General features: G+C 42.4%; 1 protein-coding gene across 1 annotated transcript in view; it reads right to left on the reverse strand.

Moving 5' to 3' along the window:
• rundc3ab (RUN domain containing 3Ab) overlaps positions 1 to 19,819 on the reverse strand; it is a 52,617-nt gene extending 32,798 nt beyond the window's left edge. The window contains exons 1-6 of the mRNA XM_084163835.1: positions 19,636 to 19,819; positions 13,206 to 13,321; positions 12,915 to 13,042; positions 12,548 to 12,633; positions 6,481 to 6,570; positions 6,143 to 6,223 (exon numbers count right to left, since the gene is read on the reverse strand). Coding sequence (XP_084019961.1) covers positions 6,143 to 6,223; positions 6,481 to 6,570; positions 12,548 to 12,633; positions 12,915 to 13,042; positions 13,206 to 13,321; positions 19,636 to 19,748 — 614 coding nt within the window. The 5' untranslated portion in view covers positions 19,749 to 19,819. The remainder of the gene's footprint in view (positions 1 to 6,142; positions 6,224 to 6,480; positions 6,571 to 12,547; positions 12,634 to 12,914; positions 13,043 to 13,205; positions 13,322 to 19,635) is intronic.
• Positions 19,820 to 20,117: the final 298 nt, after the last annotated feature.

A 20,117-nucleotide genomic window follows, 5' to 3' on the forward strand; every position in this document is an offset into this window, starting at 1 on the left:
TCAGGGCTAGTGCGGGGAGAAGCAACAGGGCATGCTTGGCCCTGGGGACGCACCGTAGGCCTGATGCGTGGTGCCGGAACTGGAGGTACCGGGCTGAGGACACGCATCTCAGGGCTAGTGCGGGGAGAAGCAACAGGGCATGCTTGGCCCTGGGGACGCACATAAGGCCTAGTGCGGAGAGCAGCAACAGGGCATGCTGGACCCTGGGGACGCACATAAGGCCTAGTGCGGAGAGCAGGAACAGGCCGGGCTGGGCTGGCGACGCGCACCGTATCTCTGGTGCGAGAGGCCGGAACAGGCCGGGCCGGGCTGGCGAAGCGCACCGTATCCCTGGTGCGTGGAGTAGGAACAGGCCGGGCTGGGCTGGCGACGCGCACCGTATCCCTGGTGCGAGTGGCCGGAACAGGCCGGGCCGGGCTGGCGAAGCGCACCGTATCCCTGGTGCGTGGAGTAGGAACAGGCCGGGCTGAGCTGGCGACGCGCACCGTATCCCTGGTGCGAGTGGCCGGAACAGGCCGGGCCGGGCTGGCGAAGCGCACCGTATCCCTGGTGCGAGTGGCCGGAACAGGCCGGGCTGGGCTGGCGACGCGCACCGTAGGCTTCGTATGAGGCTCAGGAACAGGCCGGGCTGGGCTGGCGACGCGCACCGTACACTTAGTGCGAGGGGCCGGAACAGGCCGTACCGTACTGGGGACACACACTACTGGCTGTACCTCGGGATTAGGAACGGGCCGGACCGGACTGGTTACACACCCCAGTACCTCTCGCCGTGCCTCTACACCTTCCTTCCCTGCTTTTCCCAGTAGCCCCCTTAACCTGGTAGCCTCCTGAATCCGTCCCTTCTCTGCCTCCGTCAGCCCCCTTAACCTGGTAGCCTTCTGAATCTGCCTTGTGGCAGCCTCCTGCTGCTCAGTCGCCCAAGCCATGTGCCCCCCCCCAAAAACTTTTTGGGGTTGCCTCTCGTCCTTCCGACGATGGCCCTGCCGATGCCGTTGCTCCTCTCGCCGTCGCCTCTCCACCGTCTCGTTCCATGGTCGGCGATCCATACCATCCAGGATCTCCTCCCAAGTCCAGGACCCTTTACCGTCCAACAGTTCCATCCATGTCCAGACCCTTTGCTCCTGGACGCGCTGCTTGGTCCTTTTATGGTGGGTTTTTCTGTCACGATCGTCTGAAGAAGCGGACCAATACGCAGCGCGTGGAGTGAACATGATGACTTTATTTAATAAAGCAACCACAAAAAACAACAAATGACGATAGTGAAGTCCTCTGTAACACTGACAGAAACATGGAACAAAAACCCACCAACCAAGGAGAAACCACACAGTTTAAATATGGCTCCCAATCAGAGATAACGAGCCGAACTGCTGACACTCGTTACCTCCGATTGGGAGTCATATGACTAATCAAACACAATCACCCAACATAGAAATGAACAACTAGAAACCCCAACATAGAAATACACCCAAACAATGAAAATGAACAACCCTGGCTCAATAATCAAAGTCCATGGAGCCAGAGTGTCACAAATATGAAGTTGTTTTTTGGTTTTATATGCAAAAATGGAAGAGAAAAAAAAAACAATCCATTTTTACATTTCATAAATAGCCCGTTTTTATGATCCCGATTGCTCAGTTTTAACTAGGAAAACAAACGATCATAACGTACATGGACCGTAGTCTTACCTCAGGTATCTTGATTTAATGTTGTCTGTGAAGTAGGCTAATTATCTTGACTGCCATAACAACATAGACACCAAAATGTTCTGTCAATCATCGAGATCAACATTAATTCCTGCACTTTAGCTGTTGTTAAATCACACAAGCTCTTTATCACTTGACTGTCATTTAGAAAATCCTTGAATCAGCTGAATCAGCTGATGTTGCTCGATAATGTCCACACATAACTAAACAGCTAGACATCAAACGCGCATCAAACAACTATTATGCTAAATTATTGAAGAACCTGTTAATGACAGTATCGATTTTTGTTTTATTTATCATATTAAAGTTACTCTTTCTGTTTGAAGCATTGGATTTTGCAATCACATATATTATTTTGGAGATGTGTGCCCATGAAAACTGTTTTCACACCCGTAACATAGGGAGATACGAAATGTTACAAGGTTACAGTACACTTCCGAGATCTCCATACAAAAAAAGAGTCTGACAGCAATATCCAGGAATTTCACAGGATCAAGGTCAATGTGTAATTCAATTGTTAAATACTTAGTATATGATACAACGACAAACAACAGTAGCTCAGTTGGTAGAGCATGGCGCTTGCAACGCCAGGGTTGTGGGTTCGTTTCCCACGGAGGGCCAATATGAAAATGTATGCACTCACTAACTGTAAGTCGCTCTGGATAAGAGCGTCTGCTAAATGACTAAAATGTTAAATGTAATAATTGAAAGGAAAGAAAGGTGTGTTTAATGTCACACGATTTTTGCCAAATCTGTGAAGACTCCAAGCAGGAAAAAGGGTTTAAACTACGGCTGACCCCATTTAGTCGACTGGTCGATTGTTTGGTCGATAGGCTGTTGGTCGACTGAGATTTCTTTAGACAAGCAGTAGCAATTAAAAATATATATTTATCATGTTGTACAAGACTAATCCATTGTGGAGGCCATGGGGATGGCACAGTCCATCACTCTAAGACATGTGCTACTGAAATTGTATATGATTAGATTACATAAGAACAATGGTGCGACACTAATAATATTTACAGTTGAAGTCGGAAGTTTACATACACCTTGCCAAATACATATTACTCTCAGTTTTCACAATTCCTGATATTTAATCCTAGTAAAAATTCCCTGTTTTAGGTCAGTTAGGATCACCACTTTATTTTAAGAATGTGAAATGTCAGAATAATTGTAGAGAATGATTTATTTCAGCTTTTATTTCTTTCATCACATTCCCAGTGGGTCAGAAGTTTACATACACTCAATTAGTATTTGGTAGTATTGCCTTTAAAATTGTTTAACTTGGGTCAAACGTTTCAGGTAGCCTTCCACAAGTTTCCCACAATAAGTTGGGTGAATTTTGGCCCATTCCTCCAGACAGAGCTGGTGTAACTGACTCAGGTTTGTAGGCCTCCTTGCTCGCGCACACTTTTTCAGTTCTGCCCACACATTTTCTATAGGATTGAGGTCAGGGCTTTGTGATGGCCACTCCAATACCTTGACTTTGTTGTCCTTAAGCCATTTTGCCACAACTTTGGAAGTATGCTTGGGGTCATTGTCATTGTCCATTTGGAAGACCCATTTGCAACCAAGCTTTAACTTCCTGACTGATGTCTTGAGATGTTGCTTCAATATATCCACATAATTTTCCTTCCTCATGATGCCATCTATTTTGTGAAGTGCACCAGTCCCTCCTGCAGCAAAGCACCACCACAGCATGATGCTGCCATCCTGTGCTTTACAGATGGGATGGTGTTCTTCGGCTTGCAAGCGACCCCCTTTTTCCTCCAAACATAACTATGGTCATTATGGCCAAACAGTTCTATTTTTGTTTCATCAGACCAGAGGACATTTCTCCAAAAAGTACGATGTTTGTCCCCATGTGCAGTTGCAAACCGTAGTCTGGCTTTTTTATGGCGGTTTTGGAGCAGTGGCTTCTTCCTTGCTGAGCGCCCTTTCAGGTCATTAAAACTAATTTTTCAACCACTCCACAAATTTCTTGTTAACAAACTATCGTTTTGGCAAGTCGGTTAGGACATCTACTTTGTGCATGACACAAGTAATTTTTCCAACAATTGTTTACAGACAGATTATTTCACTTATAATTCACTGTATCACAATTCCAGTGGGTCAGAAGTTTACATACACTAAGTTGACGTGTCGCTTGGCATTCAGGCCAAAGAGTTCAATCTTGGTTTCATCAGACCAGAGAATCTTGTTTCTCATGGTCTGAGAGTCTTTAGGTGCCTTTTTTGGAAAACTCAAAGTGGGCTGCCATGTGCCTTTTACTGAGGAGTGGCTTCCGTCTGGCCACTCTACCATAAACGTCTGATTGGTGGAGTGCTGCAGAGATGGTTGTCCTTCTATAGGTTTCTCCCATCTCCACAGATGAACTCTGGAGCTCTGTCAGAGTGACCATCGGGTTCTTGGTCACCTCCCTGACCAAGGCCCTCCTCCCCCGATTGTTCAGTTTGGCCGGGCAGCCAGGTCTAGGAGGAGTCTTGGTGGTTCCAAACTTCTTCCATTTAAGAATGATGGAGGCCACTGTGTTCTTGGGGACCTTCAATGCTGCAGAATCTTTTGGTACCCTTCCTCAGATCTGTGCCTCGACATAATCCTGTCTCAGAGCGCTACGGACAATTCCTTCGATCTCATGGCTTGGGTTTTGCTCTGACATGCACTGTCAACTGTGGGACCTTATAGAGACAGGTGTGTGCCTTTCAAATCATGTCCAATCAATTGAATTTACCACAGGTGGACTCCAATCAAGTTGTAGAAACATCTCAAGGATGATAAATGGAAACAGGATGCACCTGAGCTCAATTTCGAGTCTCATAGCAAAGGGTCTGAACACTTATGTAAATAAGGTATCTGTTTGTTTTTTAGTTTTTTACAAATTTGCAAAAATGTCTAAAAACCTGTTTTTGCTTTGTCATTATGGGCTATTGTGTGTAGATTGATGAGGGAAATATTGTATTTAATACATTTTAGAATAAGGCTGTAACGTAACAAAATGTGGAAAAAGTCAAGGGGTCTGAATACTTTCCGAATGCACTGTATCTGAGAGAGCCATGTGAGTGAGAGGTGCTTCAGAGCACTGCGATTGGCAGCCGGGAGAAGGGAATTACAATTATTATATTCAGCCCAAGGGCACAACAGCCACTGGCCGCAAAAGGCATGGATTTATTTAGGGGTCATTACGGCCACACAAGAGGGATGCCGCTGGGAAATTAGAGGCATTATCCAATGCTTGTCAAATTGTGAATAAGAGACTGACAAAGTGTGTGCAGCCTGCGCAAGAAACAAAACAGAGCTTGTGCATTTCATGCAGCTTTTTTCAAATCATCATTAGAATCGCATCATGCAGCCTTAAAATGTATTAAAAATCTAAACATATAGCCCAACGTTTGTATCACAACTAAAGTTGCATAAATAACTCTAAATTAAGCATATAGGAGGACCAGTTTCTTTGTTAACCGCTCAACACAGAATAGCCCTCCCTCAGAAATCGTTTGGAGAAAATATCCTTTCTATTTTATTCAGCTATGTTCAATTGTATTCTTTATACTATAAAATAATATAAAATCATGCCATGGAATTCTAAGCAAATCTTGTCTGCTAAATGAACTAGTGTAGCACACAACCATATGGCATAGGCAGATCTGTGCCTAACATAAGGACAAGAGTATGCTATTCTGTTCTTCTGAAATAGACTACATTTTGCTCATATCATGTTTCTTAAGACCTGTCTAAAATATATAATGGATTTATTGTGATGGAGTAGGCTATATTAAATGGATTTATTAGACTAAAATGTAGATGTTCCAAAGGTCTGCTTGTAGGCTATGCTAAATGTGTTTATGTTAACTAACGGTCAATTACCGTGAGACCGGCAGTTATTTGCTTGACAATCACCGGCTGACAAAATTTCATGACCGCCACAGCATTAGTAACGACCCCCTTAAAGATCAGTTCAGTTGAATTTCGTTCATACTGTATGTCCCGTTCAACAGTCATTTATCAATGAAAGCAAATTAATACACATCCCACTGGTTGAGGAGCTGGACCACGCATGAGAAAGTAATTCCTTTCCACAACAACGACACACCCTTAGCAGTGACTTATTGGTGAGATGCACAACACAAGGGCAATGTTTCAATCCCCATTGGGATCTTACGCTAATAACAAGGACAATATTTACCCCGTCAAAGATCCCAATAAAGATCCATATTATTTACATTTTTTTTTTATTTTTTTTATAATCCTAACATGTTCAAACTTCATGATTATTTAAACTGTCTAACACTATCATAACACCAGGTTGTAATACATAAGGTTGTAATACTATTTTGTTTATGTTTTATGGTCCTTTCAGTCTTTATAAAAATGTATAAACAATGTATTGTCCAATGTTTGTTTAATCATAATTGTGGCTTTAACATAGCTCTCTACATTACCTCTGTGTGAACTTTAGGTATGGCGTGTAGTCGATGACAGCAGAGGATTTTCCATCCAGGGCCTCCCCCTTTAGACAGAAACTGTGGAGAGAAAGTCATAACCCAATCACACATGGACCTATGGAGAGCAACCTTGTCATATGACTATGTCCATCACAGAATAATATGGCCCTCTTGAGTTCCTCTCCGGGTTTCTCTCTGCCATTGTTGCTGTAACTTCCTCAAACTTTCTTAAGGCCTTATTTTTTTAAAGCATTTTGTGACTAATGCATTTTTTAAAAGCACTATAAAAACAATTGATTTCTCTGATTTCAGCAAGCGTGTTCTCCCAGCCTCACCTGAAGTCTATGGCTCCGAGTCCAATAAGCATCCCTGTTAGGACCGTGGCCTCTTCCCTTAGCATGATGGCCCCCTCACCATAGAACCTCCTGTAGCACACACACACACAAAGGTAGGATTGTCAGGAACCCTAGGTGTTTGTTGGGATTGTTAGTTGTCATTAGGGTTGTGGCGGTAATGAAATTTCACGGTAATTTACCGTTAATTAACAAAAGTTTAGCATCTCCAGGTCTCCACGGAGTCCATGCATACAAGCTGCATACAAGCCACTGATGCACGCCTTTCGAACATCTACATTTTAAAAAGTCTAATAAATCAATTTAATATACACCATCACAATAAATCCCTTATTTTAGTTAGATCTAAAGAAACATTATGATATGAAGAAAGAACAGAATATGAGTTGGCCTACTGTATGTTATCTGGCTATGCTCAATGCCATAGGCTGTAGGCTTGTTAATGTAGCTGACAAGATATGCTTATAATTCCCGTGCCATTATTTTATATTATACGATTTTATAGTAAGAAGAATATAATTTAACTTATCTGAATAAAATACAAATGATATTTTTCCCGTTCTAGAGTGAGTGTGCATATGAAGTGGCTATATTGAGTGTAAAAGTGATCATTTGAAACAGGTCCTGTACGCTAGATTTAGAGTTATTTGGCAACTTTAGTTGTGAATGATACAAACCTTAGAAAGTCTTATAAATCAAAACATATATGGGCTGCATGATGCGACTATAGGCTATAGATTATTTGAGAAAGTCGCAAAAAAAGCTTGCGCTCTGTTTCTTGCCTCAGGCTGCACAGCTGTTCTCACATCAAGTGATCATATTTTCACCCATCAGACTATTCTCAATTGAATCTTGTCTTTACTAATATGTCAAATTTGTTTAGATTTAGAATGGCCCATTATCAAATGGGCAGGAACAGAGGCAGGGGAAAAAAGACATCCTTATGCACTCCAATAGCGAATGGAGGCACACGCTTTCCCGCCAGTCTGTTTTTCAATGATGCCGGCTAGGCTACTTCGGTTTTATAGTGGAGCTGTGCTTAATATGAGCAACTGAGAAATAAATATAAGAACACTTATTTCACTCCACGCATCAACCACTGTTTGAGGAGCATAATCTCGCTGCGGACAGGTGATATTCCGCCCAAACTCTGTATGCCATGGGCTCTCCAACCCTGTTCCTGCAGCTACCCAGTGCTTAATTTGGGAAACCAAGTGAAATCTGTTCGGGAACATCGATAGTAACATGCTTCCGCAACTAAACATATTTCACTAAACTGTTGACCGCCTCTCTGCGTGCTCGAGAAGGTAATAAAGGAGAGAGAGGAGGAGATGGAAACGCATGGTGGTGAGATATTCTGTATAGCTAAAGGTAATGTGTCACCCAATTAATTATGAAAATATACAAAATTCCCTATTACTAGGCTATTCAAAATAAAATACAAATTCACTATAATTGTAGGCTAACTGTAAGCCGCCCTGCACAATCAATGAACTAAAGGCATCGCCTAGGGCTATACTTTCTCAGAGACTCGTGGATAGACATTTTGGAGTGTAGCATAAGGTAACCAGTCCCCCCAGTATGCATAATAATACAGTCCACACTCAAAGGCGATTACTCAAATTGGTTTAATTTTGGAGTATAGGCTAGACCAATTATGTACCAAAGACATCTTAAATCAGTTTTGTTTTACGTTTTTCTGCCATGCGTAATCAAATGAAATCTAATTGTATTTGTCACATGCGCCGAATACAACAGGTGTAGACCTTACAGTGAAATGCTTACTTACAAGCCCTTAACCAACAATGCAGTTTTAAGAAAGAATACCAAAAACAAAATCACAAAAAAATACAATACGAAATAAAAGTAACAAATAATTAAAGAGCAGCAGTAAAAATAACAATAGCAAGGCTATATACAGGCGGTACCGGTACCGAGTCAATGTGCGGGGGCACCAGTTAGTCGAGGTAATTGAGGTAGGATATGTATTGTATAACAGAACAAGCATCATTTTAATTCAGGGTTTTCTTTTCGGCTTGGGCTCATAAGCCTATGTGTATGCATAAGCTCTAATATGCATTTAGGTGTTTTGAATTAATCAACACCTTAGAAAGCACTGTCCATTTTGTTGTGTTAGGCTTTGAAACAACATCGACAACGGCCATGTTTTAAACTCAGTTTAAACCTGCTGTTGAACTTCTTTCTTTATATTGATCATCACAGTGAGGTGAGTTTTAAAAGCGTGATACTGTTTTGATGATAAGTGTTTGATGTGATTTTTGATTGCATTTATGTCAGAGTGGTTAGAGGGAAAATAAAGCCCTGATTAACAGGCCATTACGACCTGATGGTCATTAGCAAATTGGGTACTACCAAAGCATGTCCATGTCACGCCCTGACTCAGGGGACGTTGATTTGTTGAGTCAGGGTGTGTATTTTCCGTGTTATGTTGTGTTTTTCTATGTTTTGTTCTAGATCGTTTAGATCTATGTTGGCCAGGGTGGTTCCCAATCAGAGGCAGCTGTAGCTCGTTGTCTCTGATTGGGGACAATACTTAGGCAGCCTGTTTGGCACCAGTCTGTGTGGGATCTTGTATGTTATTAGTCTACCTTGGACTTCACGTATCGTTTGTTTGTTGTTTTGTTCAGTACGTTAATAAATATGTACGCTTATCACGCTGCGCCTTGGTCCGTCTCATCCGTAAACGATCGTGACAGTCCAGAGTGCGTAAAAGGAGATTACCGTGACTCAACAGTCACATGGAATTTTACTGCGGTCATGACTAGGGCTGTTGCGGTGACCGTATTACCGCCTCACAGGCGGTCACGAGTCATGAAGGCAGTCAAATTCCACGTGACCGTTTAGTCACGGTAATTAGGCTTCTCTCCAAGCTCTAATGCTGCTGATCGCCATTAGTAGCCTACCAAACTTGCTAACTGCCTGGTACTTAGCACTCTATTGTCCCTCTAATCACTCTGACATCAATGCAAATGTAATCGAAAATCTAATCAAACACTTCATGAGAGCCCATGAGCTCATGTGCGCAACATTTCTATAGGCTATGCAATTGCGTGAGAAAACAGAGTGATGGCCTCTATTAAAAAGAGGAGGATCCCATCAGCTTTCTATAGGCTAGGCCTACTATATTTATTTCTCAACTTTCCTAATATTAAGCACATTGCTTATCTTTACAACAGGAGTATAGCCTACCTGGCTGGCATGAAAATTAACCACGGGAAAAGCGTCCTCCATTCGCTATTTAAGTGCATAAATGACATTTATTTTTTCCCCTGCCCATGTTTTGAGACAGGTGCATGATAAGGGCACAACGGCCTCCAGCCACCCTAGTCATAGACTGTTCTCTCTGCTACCGCACGGCAAGCGGTACCGGAGTGCCAAGTCTAGGTCCAAAAGACTTCTCAACAGCTTCTACCCCCAAGCCATAAGACTCCTGAACAGCTAATCATGGCTACCCGGACTATTTGCACTGCCCCCCCACCCCATCCTTTTTACGCTGCTGCTACTCTGTTAAGTATTTATGCATAGTCACTTTAACTCTACCCACATGTACATATTACCTTAACTACCTCAACTAGCCGGTGCCCCCGCACATTGACTCTGCAACGGTACCCCCCTGTATATATAGCCTCCCTACTGTCACTTTATTTTACTTCTGCTCTTTTTTTCTCAACACTTTTTTTGTTGTTGTTTTATTCTTACTTTTTTTGTTTAAAATAAATGCACTGTTGGTTAAGGGCTGTAAGTAAGCATTTCACTGTAATGTCTGCACCTGTTGTATTCGGCGCATGTGACCAATAAAATTTGATTTGATTTGGTCCATTCTAAATCAAAACAAATTTCACACATATTATTTAGTATATGTAAAGACAAGATTAAATCAAGAATAGTCTGATGGGTGACAATATTAGCCTATCACTTGTGAATAATATATTATCACTTGTGAATGATGCCCAGCGTAAGGCAAGAAACAATGCCTTTTTTTTGCGACTTTTTCGAATCATAGTCACACACATCATGTAGCCTAGCCCATAGGCCTATATGTTTTGATAAGGTTTGTATCACAACTAAAGTGGTCAAATAACTTCTTAATATTAAGCACATTAATCCGCTTTACAAGGGGTGTAGAGCCTAACTGGCATACATAAGCAGCGCGTGAGTTTCAATACACCTTGATAATAAAAGCAATACATGCATAATCGTATTTGCAGTCACTTTTGATAATGGCGTTTTGCCTACTGCCGTGTGCGTATTGCTGTGCTTATAATGTGAAGAAATAGCCTAATAGTTTATCAACATTTTAAGCTAAACGTTCTGATCGGTTGCGTCAGCCACATTGCGTAAAAAAAGTTTTTTGATGCTAGTGGTTGTATTCATTTGGGATCTATCACATCCCACAACTGTCCCAGGCTATGTTTGGAATATTTATTTCTCGCACAGAATAGGTCAACTTTTGTACTATGGAGGATAGTAATTTGACATAGGCTAGTGCTTTTGCTGTTCGTTAGGCCTACTCATCTTGTTGGCTGACGAAATGTAAATGTGGACAGTTCTTCCAATATCTTCAATATGCACCTCGGAATTGGATAAGACGCGCGCAGTTGCATCCTCGATGTGTCTGTCTTCGCTTGTAGCCTGTGAGAAAGACCCGATCACGTGATGGAGAGCTATGTGAGTGAGAGGCGCTTCAGATCACGCAGCACTCAGGGAGAAAGGCACAAAGCAGCACTCCGGGCAAAGGGCACAACGGCCACTGGCCGCAAAAGACATGGATTTTTTTAGGGTGCATTACGGCCACACAAAGGGGATGCCACCGGGAAATTCAAGGCATTATCAAGTGCTTGTCAAATTGTGAATGATAGACTGATGAAGTGTGTACAGCCTGCGCAAAAAACAAAGCAGAGCTCATGCCTTTCAAGCAACTTTTTTCAAATCATCATTAGAGTCGTATCATGCAGCCTTACAATGTATTAAAAATCAAAACATATAGCCCAACGTTTGTAGAACAACTAAAGTTACATTAATAACTCTAAATTAAGTATGTAGGAGTACCTATTTCTTTGTTAACCGCTCAACACAGAATAGCCGCATGTGTGCACTCCCTCAAATCGTTTGGAGAAATGTTTTATTCAGCTATGTTCAATTGTATTCTTCATACTATAAAATAATATAAAAAAATGCCATGGAATTCTAAGCAAATCTTGTCTGCTAAATGAACTAGTTAAGCCCACAGCCATTTGTCATAGCCAGATCAGGACCTAACATAAGGACAACTCAGAGTATGCTATTCTCTTCTTCTGAAATAGACTACAGTTTCTTCATATCATGTTTCTTTAGACCTGTCAACAAAAAAAGAAGGATTTATTGTGAAGGTGTAGGCTATATTACATGGATTTATTATACTTTTTTAAATGTAGATGTTCCAAAGGTCTGCATCAGTGGCTTATAGGCTACGTGTGGAAGCCAGGAGATGCTAAATGTGTTTATGTTAATTAACGGTCAATTACCGTGAGACCGACAGTTATTTGCTTGACAATCACCGGCTGATGAAATTTGTGTCATGACTCATGACTGCTGGTGTGTAATACAGTCACCGCAACAGCCGCAGTTGTCATGCTATGCACCCAGTTTGTGTGCCTGCATTAGTTGTTGTTGCACACTGTATGGTTGTGGCTTAGTTCAGGTATGGTTGTATTGTGGTCTTTGGTGAACATTGTATAGTCATAGTGGCTGTCAATAGTTGCTCATGATCATGTGATGAGGTAGCCCCGCCTGCGAACTTCAAAACCAGTGTCTGCCCTCAGACCAAGATGGAATATCCTCTTGGTCTAACGGTCTAAGACGTTGGTTGCTCCCGTGGGTCACGTCTTAGACCGTTAGTCCAAGAGGAAATTCCCTCTTGGTCCGAGGGCAGACACTGGTTTTGACATTCGCAGGTGGGGCTATCTCATCACGTGACCATGAGCAACCATGTCCGCTACAATAGCATGGTTGAGGCATGGTTGCATTGTAGTCAGAGCATACTTCTGACCTGGTTGTCCGACTGTCCCTCAGAGCAGTGGCTATGTATTCAGAGAGTCTCTTCTCCATCAGGGCTACTCGAACCCAGGCTCGACCCTGCAGAAGACAGACAGACAGACAGCCAGACACTATTAATCACATTTACTTATTAGTTTATTTGTCAGGGACCATGTACAACATGCCATTGCACCAGATTTAGCTAGATAGCTAAATGTAATCTGTAGTCCCTGCCAAATGCCAGTGAGACAAACATAGTGCTACTAGGCTTTAAGTAAGTAAGTAAGTAAGTAAATAAGTAAATAAGTAAGTAAGAAGTAAGTCAGTCAGTTAGTCAGTGATTCAGTCAGTCTAAGTAAGTAAGGATGCCGATCCCTTGCCTTGGCCCGCGAGGTGCTGATATTCTCCATGTTCTCGATGCTGCTGATGCAGCTGTTATGGACCTTCCCGCAGGCCAGCCTGATGAAGTCCCAGTAGCTGCGCTGTCCATCAAACCAGCTGCCCGACCCTGACCCCGCCCAAAGAAAGGGTAGAGACTGGTCACTCTCAAAACACTGCTTTTTGGAATGTATCCCTCTTCTGATTGTGATACTTAAAACTTCTCTGTCTTTGTGTACTGCAACTATTAAAATTTATTTGATAATATGTCAATGATAATATGCTAGTTTTACCTTTGAAGCCGTGGCTGAGGATGTGCTCGAGGACAGCTGCGAAGTTGATGAACTCCTCTGATGAGTCATCGATGGGCTCGGCGGTGTACTTCTCCAACAGTGTCTTTACTGAAAACCTATCAGGAAGAGAGAGACGGTTAGGTCACTACTAACTGATGGTTTTTCCACCAATCAACACAAAGTTTGTTTCATGTGAATGTCGAGGGTGGTAACAGACCAACAATTACAAACTATACTTGAAGCAGCTTGTCATAATACCTTCATAAGACTAAAATATCATTACAAATTCAGAAAGCTCTCAAAAGAAGAGTCAATCAGCTTTTACCGGGCAGCTCAAATTTACAACACTGCATGAATAAGACACTTCTAGGAAATTACTCAGTGAGGAGACAACAGCACATGCTCCAACACAAGTAATAACAGTATAATTTGTAAGTTCAATGTGACAAAGACCAGATCTGCCTATTGTAGGCCTACATGTTCCTCTACATCAAGGGGGGGCAAAGTACGGCACTTCAATCCGGCCCGCGAGACATTTTTTAAATGTATAAAATATAATTATATTTGAGTTACGATTTTTGGCCTAAAATTACTCATTCCATAATATACAAACAACCTCCAATAGATGGCGCTGTAGCCTGGCAGCACGCTCTGTATTTGGGCCTACAGACAGATTCAGAATGCGCTCAGTCATCATAGCCACTTCATTGCTTGACGACTTTTGACGTGAAAAATGAGTGCTGCGAAAATACTGTGTAAGTTAATAATAATAATATGCCATTTAGCAGACACTTTTATCCAAAGCGACTTACAGTCATGTGTGCATACATTTTTACGTATGGGTGGTCCCGGGGATCGAACCCACTACCCTGGCGTTACAAGCGCCATGCTCTACCAATTGAGCTACAGAGGACCGCGTTGTGTCGACGCGTTGTGCTAGCCAAAGGTGGAAGCACCAGCAATCTTTTTCACCACCTGAAAACCCTGCATGTGCGCGAATATGAAGAATCTACCAGAATGCGTGCAACAAACCCCCGGAGCAGCGGAGCAAGTCCGAAGAAATCTTCAAGCCAGACCCGCACTCAGCTATCACTCAAGTCATCATTCGTTAGTGGTACTCCCTTTGACAAGAAGAGCAAGAAGTGGAATGAGATAACAAGTGCAATTATGTATCACATAGCGAAAGACATGGAACCAATTCAAACTGTGGAGAAAGGCTGTTTCAGAAAGTTAATTCGAACTCTAGACCCAAGATACCAGATCCCGAGCTGTAAATACTTCAGCAAAACATGTCTGCCAGAACTCTACACAGAATATCGGGACAGAGTTGCTAACGAAATCCGTAACGCTGCATTCTTCTCTACCACTGCCGACTTATGGTCAAGCCGGACCACAGAGCCATACATTAGCCTCACGATTCATTACATTGATGACAACTGGAAGCTGCAAAGCAAATGCCTTCAAACCTCTTATTTCCCAGACGACCACATCGGATAAATAATTACTGCTGGGCTGAGGGAGGCACTTTCATCCCGCGCTTGAAAGAGTTGCGTCAAGTATGTATGACTACCGACAGCGGATCGAACATGGTCAAAGCATTGGAGCAGAACAAATGGACAAGACTAGGGTGTTTCGGACACAGGCTACACATTGCTATTGGTAAGTTTCAACGTCCAAAACACATAGAGCTAGGTAGAAAAATTACGTAACTTAAAAACAACATAACTTAAAATGCAGAATAACTATTGTATTCCTTATCTCCTCTGTTTAAAGTTATAGCTGACTACACTGCCTGATCCTTCTTATATGTTAAGCCGAATATATACAGCTATGCAAATCTATAATATTTGTAATTGTAATAAATGTGTGCAATATCCAAACATTACATGGATTACATTGCTTTTATTTGTAATTGATACATTAGCCTATGGTTTCAATATATGAATCTATCCTTGCTCTTTCAATAATAAATAGCCTACTCAATTAATGATCCCGTTTTCTAAAGCAACACAGCTCTCTTAATCACAACAGTTGTATGTAAATCTATAGATGGATTACATTTGTAATCATGTCCAATGTCCATGCTGTAAATTGTTGTAATTACAGCAGATGCAATGTTATTTATATTGAATAATTGTGATTCATATGTAATTCTTTTTCACCTTTTTATTTTTCAGAGAGGAATGTCCAAAACGAACCTCTGGTTTCCCGGGCCACAGGAGTGTGCAAGAAACTGTCGTAGCCGGCCGCGACCGGGAGACCCATGGGGCGGCGCACAATTGGCCCAGCGTCGTCTAGGGTAGGGGAGGGAATGGCCGGCAGGGGATGTAGCTCAGTTGGTAGAGCATGGCGTTTGCAACGCCAGGGTTGTGGGTTCGATTCCCACGGGGGGGTATAAAAAAAAAAAAGTAACAATAATGTATGCACTCACTAACTGTAAGTCGCTCTGGATAAGAGCGTCTGCTAAATGACGTAAATGTAAAATGTAAAGTGGTCAGCACATTTTCCTATAGTTGGAAGAAGCAGAAGGCCCTGACATGTGCACAGGATAAACTGAGCCTGCCCCTCCACCAGCTCATCACGGAATCCCCGACAAGGTGGGGATCTCGACTGCAGATGATGGAAAGAGTCCTGGAGCAGGAAAAGGACATCACACAAGTCCTGGCAGCAGACAAAAAAACACAGCACCTTGCACCCTCCTTGCAAGACATTGAGGTCTTTGAATCTATCACGGCAGCACTTAAGCCACTCCAGGATTTCACAGATGCCCTGTCAGGAGAGACATACGTGAGTGTGTCCTATCTGAAGCCGGTCCTCCATTTGTTCAAGACGGAGGTTTTGAAATCAAATCAGGGCGAAGCCAAACTGACCCGAGAGATTAAGATGAGGGTCCTCAATTACCTGAATGACAAATACACCGACCCTGAAACAGATGAGCTGCTCACCATGGCTACCTTTCTGGAACCAAGGTTCAAGACCACCTACATGACCACTGAGAAACTGGTGGAGGTGAAGGTGAGAGCTGCCTCCGAGACAGAAGCCCTCCTGGTAGGGAACACAGCCTTGGGAGACTTCTCTCTTGAAGAGGACCAGAGTGAGAGAGAGAAAGAAGCTGCCACTGCTCCACAATCAGCAAAGAAGTCCAAGAAGAGCCTTGGGAGCTTCTTTAAGAAAACCAGTAGTGCACCTGCTTTAAGAACTCAGAGACAGGTCATCGAGCAAGAGCTGGACAGCTACACTCTGATGATGGCAGCAGACAGTGAGGCTGATCCTTTGGAGTGGTGGCGAGTTCACGCATCCAACTTCCCACAAGTGAGTTGTCTGACAAATAAATACTTATGCATCCCTGCCACAAGTTCGCCCTCTGAGAGAGCATTTAGCACTGGGGGCAATGTGGTCACATGCCACCGGGCAACATTGAAGCCAGAAACTGTCAATAGGCTGGTGTTCCTGGCATGGAACTTGTGATGAGGGAGGCAGTGAATTGTTACATGGTGAAGAAGTTAGTTTGAAAAGGTTTACAACTTGAATTCATAATGACTGGTGTTATGCTGAAAAAAGACTGCACTTCTTATATTTGGCAGGAAAAAGTAAAAAAACGATGTTTCCATTTTCTTTACATCCTGAGTACTTTAAATATTTTTTTATTTGATTTTACTGCATATTTATTTAACTCACATACCTTTGTTTATGTTTCATGTTTGCACAGGTTTACAACAGAAGTAAAATGCAATATTTTGTCATTTATTAACTTTGAAGGGCTCATAAAATGTTTAAACAATTGTATCATAGTATATCGTGATATTATATCGTTATCGTCCGGACAGTGGAAAATATCGTGATATGAATTTTAGTTCCTATTGTCCACACCTACTACATACAATAAGTTTTTCCTTTTACCAATCTGTTGTTATGGTAACTAAGAGATATTTACATTTACATTTTAGTCATTTAGCAGACGCTCTTATCCAGAGCGACTTACAGTTAGTGAATAAATTTTTTTTTTTTTATACTGGCCCCCCGTGGGAATCGAACCCACAACCCTGGCGTTGCAAACGCCATGCTCTATCAACTGAGCTACATCCCTGCCGGCCATTCCCTCCCCTACCCTGGACGACGCTGGACCAATTGTGCGCCGCCCCATGAGTCTCCCGGTCGCGGCCGGCGGCGACAGAGCCTGGATTCGAACCAGGATCTCTAGTGGCACAGTTAGCACTGCGATGCAGTGCCTTAGACCACTGCGCCACTCAGGAGTACTATTTCTTGTAGAGCAAAACACTCATGCACTAACTTTGACACTAAATTATTCAGTAAGTCCTTTCACAGAATGTCCAATGAGACGGAGCGATATTACTGGGTGAAAATGGTCATTGGATCCCACTGACCCCTGCTGAATAACCATTTCCAACCTCCTACATTTGCTATGGTCATTAGACTATGATGGGTAGGCTGCTGCAGAGCTAGATAGATAAGGATACTATAATAGAGACTACAGTCTCAGTGTTTTGTCTGGTTTTGCACCCTAAAGCACTGCTCAGAAATATCAGTGTGAGACTGTATGTAAATGGATGGCCATTCATTGTTCAGGTGGTCAGTCATTATGATGAATTTCAGGGAGGGGAGCAGTCAGTCAGTCAGTCAGTCACACACACACACACTGTTGAGTAACACATCACAATGCTTATTCTAACAGTAGTTTGGTAACAAGGCCAGGCAGAGAAGCAAGTGATTTCACTCTCCATTGTTCGAAGGGTAACAATGTCTCCTTCAGCTACACTGGGGCATCCCGGATACAAGACAATAACTGGCTGACAATCGTGGAAAGCCAGCAGTGCATATATTCCCCTAATTTTTCATTGTACTTGCAACGAGCTAGGGCAAGACAGGATAATTGATATCCGTGGTTAGTTCAGGCAGTCATTTTTTCTTTAAATTCTAATGTGTTCTACTGGATCTTAGGATATGCTCTAAATTTGTAGCTCTGATACAACCATAAGCAACTATAAGGACACTAGCGGCACCCCGCACTATGGGTGGTAAATCATTGGATCTGATTAATTAGAATCAATGCAATTCAATCTTTGAGGACTGCAACCATAGAAATACAATGTATTTATGCTACTAATAAGATATTGGCAACTTCCTGTCTATGGTTATTTTGCTCACTGCTCACTGTCAATTGCCTACTGTCAACCTATGAGTGCAACTATTATTGATTTTGCACAGACATTTTGGGGGGTTTCAAATGCAACTGGGGCCAAGTAAATCATTTTTAGGCTACTCACAGCACCTTGTGTGACCATAAAAGTCTGTGTGTGACCAGGCACAGTAAAATCATTTGGTTGCAAAAGTTACTGGCTTGCCTTACATCATAGAAGGCCCTTCAAAATATAATTACTATTGTGATGCATAATTGCTATGGTAATTTGGAATGTTCAGTCAATGAGCCCCACTGGGCACAGACGTAAATTTAACATCATTGGTTCAACATAATTTCATTGAAATGACATGGAAACAACATTGATACAACCAGTGTGTGCCCATTGGGGCATTATGTGTAATGTAGTCAGTCTACAGTTTCCAAATTGGCCTACAAATGCATACATCATATGCATTGTGACAGCACTATTACCCATGGCAACCGTGGCATTCCAAAAACAAAACCTGAAGAAAAAAATAAAATAAAAATAAATAACACAGCGGAATATAAAGTGGCCAGTGTCATGCGCTTCTTTTCAGCCTAAAATGAAGAAAGATGCTGCAAAATTGTAGGCGATTCCTCTGTTCTGTGGCTTACTGTATAATACTATAGAAGATTGGAGACTTAAAAAGACTAAGGACCACTTCTAAGGACATTGCATTTCCAAGGACTCAACATTGAAATAGCCTATTATTCATCTTCCTATTGTAGGCCATTTTAAAGGCCTCGCAAGCCTATGTATCCTGACTCCCTGGGGTACCAGCTGCTATGCTATGTCCTTGCCCAGAGAAGGTTGTCGTCATAGCAACGACACCATCCGCGAGGAGACAATAAATTGCACATGATGACATGAGACACACTCAACTCACAAGAGCCGGGTCGATGAGAAGGATTCATTAAAACCTTTTTTTTAAAACAGTCAAGCTTGTGCTGTCAAGTCATCTTGTTACAGTATAGTGCTATGGATGACGTAAGTGGTTCACCAGCTATGGCTGCTGTAGCCTATCTTGCAAGTGCTCTATTTTTGAAGTGGGTGGTGGAAATGCTGGGTCGCTTAGTTTTGAAGGTTGTCTGCAAATGTCAAAATTCGTCATAAGAAAAAAACAGGAGATAGCACATCACAATATGCTATTGGAGACCTAAACCTAAGACCTAAGAAGTGAGCGAAATCTATAGGCTATGGGCACACCCATTTTGTAATAGCCTACATCTTTAAAATGCGCACATTACCTGCAAACGGTGATGAGGTTCTTGCGCTCCACGGCAACATTCCGAGAAATAGAGGATGTTTTTTTCGAGACATCAAGCATAGCCATAGTTGCCTGCACACAACACGGCTCCATTCGGAGATGGCGGCGCCGAACAGCTCACTGTTATGAATCCTGCACCACAGGACCCCTCCCTCTTCTTCAATGAGGTTTAACAGCGGTTGGCATCCAAATAAATGTTGCATTACCGCCACCTACTAGACTGGAGTATAACTCCCTTATACTTTGCTTTAAATTCAATGTAAAAAAAATACCCTACCATCTAACACTACACTCACAAAAATATACAAATAAAATAATAATAATAATAACTACCTTACTCCACTATTTAAATCTATTTATTCCTACTTCATGCCAGCAGCCTGAAAGGATGGGACACCACCACTTAACACACCCTGTAACTCTTCTGATGTCAAGTCTCGCACACCCAAATACCTCTCTGCA

Source organism: Coregonus lavaretus (assembly GCF_964263955.1).
Source record: "Coregonus lavaretus genome assembly, chromosome: 1".
NCBI classification, from domain to species: domain Eukaryota; kingdom Metazoa; phylum Chordata; class Actinopteri; order Salmoniformes; family Salmonidae; genus Coregonus; species Coregonus lavaretus.